The sequence below is a fragment of the Plasmodium gaboni genome, chromosome 9 (assembly GCF_001602025.1).
Source record: "Plasmodium gaboni strain SY75 chromosome 9, whole genome shotgun sequence".
Lineage (NCBI taxonomy): Eukaryota > Apicomplexa > Aconoidasida > Haemosporida > Plasmodiidae > Plasmodium > Plasmodium gaboni.
In genome coordinates this window covers 1,129,107-1,142,246 of record NC_031489.1, presented here as the reverse complement: position 1 = coordinate 1,142,246, position 13,140 = coordinate 1,129,107, and the positions used below count along the sequence as shown (strand labels likewise).

General features: G+C 19.0%; 4 protein-coding genes across 4 annotated transcripts; 2 read left to right on the top strand and 2 right to left on the bottom strand.

The window, feature by feature from the left end:
- Window positions 1-302: 302 nt before the first annotated feature.
- On the top strand, window positions 303-1,757 carry PGSY75_0933600 (putative mitochondrial-processing peptidase subunit beta; the record flags this gene model as incomplete). Its single annotated transcript, XM_018785740.1, has 1 exon — window positions 303-1,757. One exon carries the CDS (start codon window positions 303-305, stop codon window positions 1,755-1,757), a length of 1,455 nt encoding a protein of 484 aa, XP_018642081.1.
- A 1,514-nt stretch (window positions 1,758-3,271) lies between these two features.
- Window positions 3,272-7,816, top strand: PGSY75_0933500 (putative gamma-tubulin complex component; the record flags this gene model as incomplete). The annotated part of the gene is made up of 1 exon (XM_018785739.1): window positions 3,272-7,816. The coding sequence occupies one exon, from the start codon at window positions 3,272-3,274 to the stop codon at window positions 7,814-7,816; it is 4,545 nt and encodes a 1,514-aa protein (XP_018642080.1).
- A 385-nt stretch (window positions 7,817-8,201) lies between these two features.
- Window positions 8,202-9,008, bottom strand: PGSY75_0933400 (hypothetical protein; the record flags this gene model as incomplete). Its single annotated transcript, XM_018785738.1, has 1 exon — window positions 8,202-9,008. The coding sequence occupies one exon, from the start codon at window positions 9,006-9,008 to the stop codon at window positions 8,202-8,204; it is 807 nt and encodes a 268-aa protein (XP_018642079.1).
- A 527-nt stretch (window positions 9,009-9,535) lies between these two features.
- Window positions 9,536-12,412, bottom strand: PGSY75_0933300 (hypothetical protein; the record flags this gene model as incomplete). The annotated part of the gene is made up of 1 exon (XM_018785737.1): window positions 9,536-12,412. One exon carries the CDS (start codon window positions 12,410-12,412, stop codon window positions 9,536-9,538), a length of 2,877 nt encoding a protein of 958 aa, XP_018642078.1.
- Window positions 12,413-13,140: the final 728 nt, after the last annotated feature.

Here is a 13,140-nt window from a genome sequence, read left to right as displayed (position 1 = left end):
AAAAAAAAAAAAAAAAAAAAAAAAAAAAGAGTTCATGTGATTAACATGGATGATATGTATTTCTTGATATATGAATAAATAAATATATATATATATATATATATATACATATTTGAATGTAATATTGTAATTTTTTTTTTTTTTTTTCTTTTTTCTATTAAATAGGAAAAAATATATCAACATAAAATAATACATATATATATATATATATATATATATATATATATATTTTTATTTATTTATTTATATTTATTGGTTAATTTTCATATAAGTTATATGCTTGAATAAATGCACAATTAACCATGTGGAAGAGAAAATTTATAAATGTCGTGTCATGCATTAGTAAGAATAGGAGTAATTTGTTTGGATGTCGCTCAAAATATAGTACTTCGAGTTTACCTCAAGAAATAATAAATCAGCCTATAACAAGAGTAAGCGAATTATCTAATAAATTAAAAGTAGCAACTGTGCATACAAATTGTGAAATTCCTACGATTGGTTTATGGATTAGTAGTGGTAGTAAATATGAGAATAGACAAAATAATGGTGTTGCTCATTTTTTAGAACATATGATATTTAAAGGTACTAAAAAAAGGAATCGAATTCAATTAGAAAAAGAAATTGAAAATATGGGAGCACATTTAAATGCTTATACTGCTAGAGAACAAACAGGATATTATTGTAAATGTTTTAAAACTGATATTAAATGGTGTATAGAATTATTGAGTGATATACTTAGTAATAGTATTTTTGATGATAATTTAATAGAATTAGAAAAGCATGTAATATTAAGAGAAATGGAAGAAGTAGAAAAATGTAAAGATGAAGTTATATTTGATAAATTACATATGACTGCTTTTAGAGACCATCCATTAGGATATACAATTTTAGGACCTGAAGAAAATATTAAAAATATGAAAAGAAAAGATATTATAAATTATATAGAAAAGAATTATACATCAGATAGAATGGTTTTATGTGCAGTTGGTGATGTAAAACATGAAGAAATTGTTAAATTAGCTGAACAAAATTTTAATCATTTAAAAACACAAGAACAAAAAAATAATTCAATTTTTAATAATTTAAATGAAAAACCATTTTTTTGTGGTTCTGAAATTATTATTAGAGATGATGATTCAGGTCCAAATGCACATGTTGCAGTTGCTTTTGAAGGAGTTCCTTGGAATTCTCCAGATTCTATAACATTTATGTTAATGCAATGTATTATTGGAACTTATAAAAAAAATGAAGAAGGAGTGTTACCTGGAAAATTATCTGCTAATCGAACTGTTAATAATATTTGTAATAAAATGACTGTAGGATGTGCTGACTATTTTACATCTTTTAATACTTGTTATAATCATACTGGTCTTTTTGGATTCTATGTTCAATGTGATGAAATAGCTGTAGAACATGCATTAGGTGAACTCATGTTTGGTGTCACCTCACTAAGTTATAGTATTACTGATGAAGAAGTGGAACTAGCCAAAATTCATTTAAAAACACAACTTATTAGCATGTTTGAATCCTCTTCTACATTAGCAGAAGAAGTTTCAAGACAACTACTCGTATATGGACGAAAAATTTCATTAGCTGAATTTATATTAAGATTAAATGAAATAGATACAGAAGAAGTTAAAAGAGTTGCATGGAAATATTTGCATGATAGAGATATAGCCGTAGCAGCTATTGGTGCTTTACATGGCATGCCCCAATACATTGATCTTAGACAAAAGACTTATTGGCTCAGATATTAAAGGCTCCTCACACTAATTATGAAAAAATAAACATATATATATATATATATATATATATATATATTTATATGTGTATATCTTTATTTAATGATATATAACTTTTAATTATATATGCATTTTTTATATTACAATTTTTGGTATATTAACTATATATATATATATATATATATATATATATATATGTGCATAATTATTTATATTTTATATATTATATTTTTTGCTGTTATTTGAACTTATAAAATGTTTAACGACAAATAATTACAATTATAAAAAATATTTATATATTGTTATAAGCTCATTTCCTTACTCATTTGTAACTTTATTTCTAGTAACCTACACAATATTTTTTCAAGTTATGAATTTTTTTTAATTCATATTTGAAAGATAGCTCACATAATCAACCCAAACAAAAAATTAATAAATAAATAAAAACAAAATAATGTAAACATTATATATAATATATATTTATACATTATAATATTGCTTAATGTTATTTTTTTCTTTTTTTTTTTTGTGGATATGCATATCCTTAAAACAATAAAAATGATCTTGTAGGTGATTATTATTTAACGACATTATTTATATATTCATAAATTTCACTATTTTTGTGATAATATTAAGCCTTTAAGATTTATAATAATATATTTTCATATAAATTGTTTAATATATATATATATATATATATATGTATATTTATTTATTTATTTATATTTATGTGGATGTTTTATTTTTTATATTTATAAATGAATAATTCATGCTATACACTAAAAAGTATCTGTACTTATATTAAAAGTAAAAATGTGTGTGCCTTTAAAAATAAAAAGTAATCACAAAAAAATACGCGCAATATATATAATAAATGCATATAATATATATGTATATATATATGTGTAAATATTTTTCTCTCTTATTGAATATATATATTGATTCATACATAAAATATATTCACACATGTTCAGTTAAAAAAAAAAATAAATTATTTATTTTTTTAATTTTATAATATAACATTGGAATAATAAAATTTCCAAAGACCAATTTAAAAAATAAAAAGTCAAAAAGGTTCATTTGCTTTTTCTTTTTTTTTAAATAATGTAAAACTAAATATATATCAATAAGACCAACTTTGTAAATAATAAAAATTAAATAAATAAATAAATAAATAAATAAATAAATAAATAACATATATATATATTATATATATGTGCCAATGTGTATTAAAAATATAAATATATATATATATATATATATATATATGTATTATACAATTTTATTTTTTAAATTTTATAAAAATAAAATATAACGAAATGCATAATATTGAAGTAATAAATTTATTTATTATCCTTTTTGTAAATGTAATGATTACATCATAGTTTTTTTATTTTTTTATTTTTTTATTTTATTATTTTATTTTTTTATTATTTTATAATTCATCCATTTTATAAAACAAAGAAAAAAGTATTAATATATATATAATATGTATATTATATATATATCATAATAATAATGACAATAAGATGAATAATATAAATTTTAGCAATACGAGCAATACAAACGGGCATACTTATATTTACAAAGAGAATTATGGAAATAACAAAATTGGCATAAATGAAGAGTCAAGGAATTATTCAAAAGATTCTGATGAAATATATAATAATAATAATAATAATAATAATATAGATGAAATAAATAAGAGGAAAGAAAATATTAAATATATAAGTGAATTTGCCAAATATTTTTTTTTTATAGCAAAAAAAATTGCCGCTTTAAAAGATGGTCGCTATAATAATTTATGTGACGATGAAAAAAATCAGAAAGCCTTAGTTACGCATTTAATATATAAATTAAATAATATATTATCTTCACTTTTAAATTTTAATGTTTTAGAATATAATGAAAATGAAAAAAATATAAAACAAGAAATTGAATATCTATGTTTAAAGAATAGTAGTATAACATTAAATAAAATACGATACATGTTAAAAAAACTAGACAACAATAATAAAAAATATAAATATGTTTTATATATATTATTAATGTTAAAAGAATATGATGATAAATACCCTCCTAGGATATCAGAAATGCCTAATAAAAATACAAATAATTTAAACATTCATCATAATAATAATTTTGTAACAAGTAAAAATATAAATGATAATAATAAACAAGTTCATAATATTATTTACAATGATAAGACATATGCAAATAATTTACACACTGAAGAAAATTCTTCTCTAAATATGACGAGAAACATAAATGAAAAAAATTATGCGATAAAAGAACACACAACTAATATGTTTCATGTCCCAAAAAATACACATAACAATTATAATTTAAATAATCATAATATTAATGAAGATACAAATGATTTTCATAAAAAGGATTATGGACATTATAATAATTCAGTACATAATTTTAATCCAATTAATCAAAATGAATACGAAGAAAATAAGAAACAATGTAAATTAATCAATAAAAATGATAATAATAATAATAATATAAATAATAATAATAATAATAAAAATAATAGTATCATTCTTCATAAAAATAATTTAGTAAATAAAAGCTTATTTGCAAATATTATTTTAAATAATAAATTTCATACTTTAGATGTCGAAGAAAATTTCCTTCTAAGAGATCTTATATATCCATTACAAGGCATAGACGGAGAATTCATCAAATATAATAAAAATGAAAAAATATTTTGTGTACCTAATAGAAAAGTTAGCTTAGGCATGCAACATTTAATACATAATATTGGTAGCGTAGGTATGCTATTCAAAAAAATAAAAACTTTTATAACATATTCAAATGTTAATCATAGAGGAAAAGTAAGCATTTACGACGACAATGATAGCTTCTCTAGCGATGCTGATGATTATCATTATGATTATAATCAGTGTGATAAAAATTCTCACTATGGTGATTTAATAAATGATCCAAATGGTCATAAGAATCAATATACAAACAATACATCAAATAATCTTCAGCAACTCAAATTTAAATTACACAATGAAAATTATATCCAACATAATACAAATCATAACAAAGTAGAAGACAAATCGTTTTATGATGTACACAACGGAAGAAATGCTAATGATTTTTATATCAAGAAGAAAAATAATGTAGATGATATGAACACGCAAGGTAATGTAAATGATATTCACATGAACAGGCAAGGTAATATAAATGATATTCACATGAACAGGCAAGGTAATATAAATGATATTCACATTAACACACACGATAATGTAAATGAAATTCACATGAACAGTCATGTAAAAAATGGAAAGCTATTAAATTATGAAAATAAAAAAAGTAAAAGTTCCAAACATCGAATAAGTAAATATAAGAAAGAAGTTTGTATGTTATCTAAAAAGGGAAGTTTAGTAATAGATGCATTATATCAGGTAATACGTGAATATATAAATGAGTATTACAAATTATTATCGTATATAGAGAGTGATATTAATGAGCATATACATAAAAACACGGTATATATAGGAATAAAGAAATTATATTTATTGTTACAAGAATCTTATAAGATATTAAGAGTGTTGGTAGGTGTGATAGATGAGTCCTTGCGAAATACTGGTTGTACCTTTTTATCATATTTATATTCGAAATCACAAACATATGATTATGAGGAGCAAAAAATATATAAAAAGATTTTACAAAGGTGTATAAAGCCAATAAATGAAATATTAAAGCATTGGATAGAATATGGAGAATTAAAAGATAAATATAATGAGACATTTATAGCAGCTAATAAGATTGTGAATTCAGAAGAAATATGGTTGAATAAATTTTATTTGAATGTGAATAAAATACCTTTATTTCTTAGTTTTAGTATAGCAAAAAAAATTTTGATGACAGGGAAAAGTGTGTATTTGCTTAATAGTATTATAAATAAAGATATGATGAATAATTATATGAATGGTAAATATATATATAATAATAATAGAAATAAATATATATCTTCTATGTCAAAAATAAAATCAATAATGTATAACAAAAAGGTTTTATTAAGTCATGAAAAAGAAGATGAAGATGAAAATGAAGAGGAAGAGGAAGAACAAAAAAATGATTATATTAAAAAGAAAGCTAATAAACAGGTTGATTATTTTAATGATATAAAAGTGAAAAGGGGTATGGATAAAAATGACGAAATGAATGATTATAAAAATGATGACATGTATGAAGATGGTCAAAGAGGGGTAAAAAAAAAAAAAATGGATAGGAATAATAATAATTATAATATTAATTATAATATTAATTATAATAATAATTATAATAATAATTATAATAATAATTATTATAAGAACGATTCGTTATATTATTCACGCCATAATAATAAAAATAAATATTCAGAATATAACAATGGATATATAGAAGATGAAGATTATGATGATGATAATATGATCGATGTATTTTCTATTAATGATATTAATATGTATATAGAAAATATAGATGATTATATTAATAAAGTATCTGAGAGTAAAAATAAGAATTTGATAAATGTATTATTAAATAATTATAATTTATATGAAACATTCCAAGCATTTCGTCATTTCCTTTTATTAGTTGATGGTGATTTATTTGAAACATTATTTGAGAATATGAAAAATGATTTATATATGAATGCAGAAGAATTAAAAAGACATTATCTTAATAGTAAATTAGATTTATGTATAAAATCTTCTTCATTATTTACTCAGGATTCAAATATAATAAATAAATTGACACTTGATAAATTTAATATGAAAAGAGGAGATACTGGTTGGGATGTCTTAGTTTTTGATTTTTTAGTAGAGAAACCATTAGATATAATATTTACTAAGAAAATAAAAAATATATATAAAAGTATAAATATTTTATTAATAAAATTAAAAAAAATACAATGTGAATTATCTAATATGTGGTATTTATTTACACACTTATTTAAAATAATAAATATCATTTATTATAATTCTCTATTTAATTTTTGTAATACTATAAGAAATGAAATGTTTCATTTTATTCAAAATATATTATCTTATTTTTATTATGATGTTATAGATACTAATTGGCGTGCATTTCAAAAAAAAATTTTCTTATGTAATAATTTAGATCAATTAATAAAAGCACATTATAATTATATTACACAAATACAATATGATTTATTCTTAGGAAATTATCATGACCTTATATTATCAGCAAGAAGGAAACACGATCGTAACAATCATAATAATTATAATAATAATTATTATGTTGCAAATACAGATGAAGAAGAAGATAATTATTTATATAATGATTATTCTTCTTCTTATACAAATACACAAGATAATGAATACATGGATATGGAAGAATATTATATGAGTAATCATAATTTAAATATATATAAAAATTCAAAGGAGCAAAAACACAGGATAAGAAGAAAACACCACCATCAAGATGGTAATGGTGGTGATGATAATGGTGATGACAATAAATATGAAGAAAGAGGAACAAATAAATATAATAAAAATAATAATGAAGATTATATTATACAACCAAATATAGAAAATGAATCACATAAGTGTTTAAATAAAATATTAGATATTATAACAAGATTCATAAATATTACAAGTTCATTAGTTTCTTTAATATGTGAGAATTATAATGAAATTAAAAAACTTATACAAGAAAGAAAAGATATAGATATGGAAGAGATAACAAATGAACAAAACGATGAAAATAATATCAATGATGATCCATATCAAAATCATGATAATTATATTGATTATATTAATTATTATATTAATTATAAAATTATAGGAGAAAGTACAATTAAAGATATTAAAATGTTATTGAAATATTATAGAAATTATATTTATAAATTTATTTGTTTATTATTAGGTGAAAATAAATTCTTATATATGTATTCTAAAAATACAAACAGAGATAAAATATCCTCTCTAAGATTATTAGCATCAAGATTAGATTTTAATCTGTACTATGTAAGATTATCTAAAATATCAGACAGAAAACCACATCCTACAAAGCTTAATATATCTAAACGTATTAAAATGATGAACATATGATTTATAAATAAAATGTAGTCCTCATAAATATTATCAAGTGGACCACACAATTTTTTTTTTTTTTTTAATTTTTTAATGTGTTTATGTGTTCATATATTTTATAGCATAAAAAAAAAAAAAAAAAAAAAAAATACACATATAAATATATATATATATATATATGTGTGTGTGTGTGTTTATATGCATATGTGTGATATCTTTATCCAAACGTATAACAAACCTCAAATATGGTACCCCCCACTTTCAATACATGAAAAAATATATAAATATAAATATATATATATATATATATATGTATATATTATTTTTACTCTTTTGTAATACATTTTGTTGCATCCATGTGCCCATAAAAATTTTGATCGCAGAAAGGTTCATAAAAAAAATGTTATAATTTTAAAAGTGACAATAACTTATTCTCCTCCTTAACATTTAAAGGGAATCCTTGGTCATTTTTTTGTATGTTCATAGGTGTGATATTCGAAGGGTTTGTATTTTTTTTATCAAACACTGCTATATTTAAATTATTAAAATCATAAGGATATAATATATCTTCATATTTATTTTTAGATATTATATTATTCTTTGAAAAAGTATATCGAGGGAAATAATATGGTAACATATTTAGAAATGACCAATATTTGATTTGCTTTTCTTGTATATTTTTTGGTTTTATATAAACTTTTATATAATTATTAATTTTTTTAATTTTTTTAATATCATGAAGCGAAATAATAATTTGTTTTAAAACATCTTTTCTTTTTATTAACATGAATGGATATAATAATAAAGTCTTGTTATGATAATCTAACACAGCTCTTAATATTAAAGAATTATAAAACGTATAATTCATAATAATATATAATATTAATACAAAACATATTATAAAACCATATACATTAGATAATATATTAAACTCTATTAAACATATAGATATAGAAGATAATATTATACTACTTGTAAGTAACTTATTAATTCTTTTTCTGATATTTAAATTATTCTCATCTATATTAAATAAAACAATTTTTTTCTTTGACATATTATATGTATTCGACGTTTTCATCATATGTAAAAAATTATTATTTCGTTTTTCATTTACAAATAATATCTTATAACGTCTCTTGATACATTTTATAAAATAAAAACATTTTTTTTTAGAAAAAAACAGAGTGTTCGTTATTTTATTTCCAATCATTTTTTTTTTTGTCACATCGTAGGAATAATGTATGTTTTGAATTTTACACGTATAAATAAATAATTAAATAAATATATATATATGTATATGCTTTTATTGTTTTATTATCTCAAAGAGAAAAAAAATAAAAAATAAAAATAAAAAAATAAAAATATATAATTTTTAAGAATGAATATGCATAAAATGATTATATTATATATATATATATATATATATATATATATTTATAATATGTGCTCTTTTTTTTTTTTTTTTTTTTATGAATTTTCATTTTGTGGGCCCTTATATACACAAACATTTAATATTTAAAAATAGTACTCATAAAGCCTTTTTAATTTATCGTCTCAACAAATAAAATATATATATATATATATGTGTGTGTGTTCAAAGTTTAAATAAAAAAAAATTAAAGCACTTTAAACATTTATTTATGTATATGTCCCCATATATATTTACACATTTATATATATATATATATATATATATATATTTTTGTGGGTACACGTTTTATTTATAATTTGATAAGTTTAAAAATTATAGATGATATAAAAAGTTATAAAAATTAAAATAAATATAGTAGAAGTAGTTATATAGAAGATGTAATTTATATTATGAGTCCCTCGTGGTATTGAATATATATAAGTGGTATTAACATAAAAATCTGTTGTATTATAATATAAATCATAATAAATAGGATAATTTATTTTTTCCATATAATTAACTTTTAAAACATTATGTAATATTTTATTTTTATTATAAACATTATATATATTGAATATATAATTATTTGCTTCTGTTATATTTGTATTGGGTATATAAATAAAATTATTGACAAGTTTAAGATCATAGATAGTATTATATGAATTATGATAGTAAGTATTTTCTTGTATATTTAAAAAGGTTTCATTGCATATATGTTCAGAATGAAATTGTGTTTGTTCTTGAAAAAAAAAAGAAGGAAAAGATATTTCATTTAGATATAAATAAAAATCATATGTATATATACTTAACATATCATTATCATAATTTTTATGTATATAAACATTTTTTTTATCAGCATATATTTTTATATCTTCTTTATCCTTATCATTTATATTATTCCATATATTATTATTATTATTATTGATTATATTTTTATTTTTATTTTTATCATTTTGCTCACTACAATTTAAATAAATTTTCCCATCAGACAATTCATATATATCATATTCTGTACATAACATATCCTTATTATATATATTATTATAATAATTATATTTATATATATTAACATTATTATAATTTTTTTTTTTTTTTTTTTTTAAACATGGAACCACATATCTATTTTGTAATAATGTATTATAATTTATGTTGATATAATCATATGAATAAATTTTTATATCTTCTATTTTGTTGTTCTTATCATTATTGATAAGATATTTAATAATATTATTATTATTATATATAGTGTTATTATATAAAGTATTAATATTTTTCCCTTTAGTTGTATTTATTTTATTTTTGTCTTCAAATATTATGTCATGCACATATGTTGTCATAAAGTGAGAAGAATCTTCTTTATAATTTTCTATATTTAAAAAAGGACAATGTATATTATTATTTATTTTTTTCTCTCTATCTATAAATATATTATTACCATATAAATCTCTAATAATCATTTTACATTTTAAAAAAGATGAATCCTTTTTCTTCATATTAATGTCTATTCTATCTATTATAATATTACTTTTTATATTTTTATTTAAACTATTATTTTTATATGATTCTTTTGTTTCTTTAATTTTCTTTATATTTTTAAACATATATATATCTTCCCTTTCAATATTATTATTGTCATCACTTTTATATTTTTTCTCATTATTTTCATGAGGTGATATTTCCTCTCTCGTTAATATAAAACTCATCATGTTTATATTTACATCCATATTCTTATCATCACCCTTATATAAAAAGTAATCTTTTTCTCCATGCATCCCTATTTGAAATATCTCAACCATATTTAATAAGTTTTCTACTCTGTAATTAAAAAATAAAAATCTATTCACCGGTTTTTTCTTTTCTTCCTCTTCTTCATATAAACTTAAAAAAATATATGGAATAAAATACAAATTTTTTTCTATACCATAATTATATATATGATTTTTATGATAAACAATTTGATTTTTATTTTTTAAATAAATATATATATTACTATTACTATTATTATTCATAAGAAATATATTATTTTTTTTATGGTAACAAACAAATTTATTGAAAAAATGAGATAACATATCCAAAGTTTTGTAATTCTTTATATATATATTAAAAGATATATTAAATATATATTTATTATAATAATGGTTCTTAAAATTATATGTTTTATGTTCCTCATCTTTTACTTTATCTTTATCTTTATATTTATCTTTATCTTTATATTTATCTTTATATTTATCTTTATCTTTTTCTTTATCTTTATATTTATCTTTATCTTTTTCTTTATCTTTATATTTATCTTTATCTTTTTCTTTATCTTTTTCTTTATATTTATCTTTATCCTTTTCCATCCTTTTGTCTACAAACATGTTTATTACTACATGCTTTATAATTTTATTGTTCATAAAAAAAAGGAATAAATTATATGCCTTTTCATTTTTTTTTTTTAAAACATCAAGAAAAAAGTATTTTAAAAAATATGGAAAAGAAGCCTTTATCAAATCTATTTTAGCTATATGAATAAATGATAATATTGGACATTTATATATCGAAGAAGAATTATCATATCTTTTCATATTATCATTCCATTTATTGAAAAAAACATCTTCATCTATCCAATTAAACAAAATATATTTATGAGATAAACAATTTTTATTTATTACATAATGGTTGTCTTTTAAATGTATAGATTTACAATTTTTATAAAGACTTTCTAACAAACTCGATTTTAAAAATAATGCTTTCTTATTCTTTTTTAAAAAAGATATATACACATTAATATCATTCTGTATATTATTCTTTATATATTTATTTATTTCTTTTCCATATTTCTCTGTATTATATATTTTATATAAAAAATTATTTAATACATTTAGTTTTTCTTCTTCAATTTTTTCTCTTCTATTTATATTATGCTTCATAAAAACAGATAAACCATTATAATGTTCATTTGAAGAAAATACATTTTTATTCACATTTTTGTATATAATAAAATATGGTATAGGAAATATATCTCTACTTTTTTTTTTTTTTCCTTCTAAATATTCCTCTTTATTTTTTTTGGATATATTTATTATATCGTCGTAAATTAAAATACCTTCACATTCCACTTTTTTTAAAATTTCTCCTGCACATAATAAGAAGATATTATTTCCGATTACTATAAACAATAACCACAGATACAAACAAATAAAACAAATCACATCATACATATTCTCAGCATCTTTTATTTTTTGTAATTACATTGATATTTATATAAATATAATAATTTATTCTTAATATATTATTAGTTCATTCATCTCAAAACATCATATTCTTATTATAATACCATATAATCATAAGGATCAAGCTCATCGACATAACAAAGATGCATAAGCTACCTGTAAAAATAAGGATTTATCACTTTGTAAATAAATAAATAAATAAATATAAATATATATATATATATATATATATATATATATATAATTACAAATTATTTACATTTATATGTCATACTCTATTATCTCAATATCTTATATCTTTAATATCCTTATGCGAGCAATACGTATAAAAATTACAAAATATATATAATACAAACAAATCACACACAAATATATATATATAAATATATATATTTTTTAATACATATTATTATGTATATATTAAAATAATTATAATTCCTTATTATATGCACACGTACATATATAACATATTATAATTATATATAATATATATAATATACATAATATATTCAATATATATAATATATTTTCTTATGAGCCTTTTATTTTTTATTTTTTTATTTTTAATTTTTTTATTTTTTTAAATCCCAAAGCTTCTACACATTCTAATAGTAATATGCTTCATTTTTAAAAAGTATTAATTTAAAATTGACAAAAATTAATTTATTTTGTTCATATTGTTATATATATATATATATATATATATTTTAATTCAT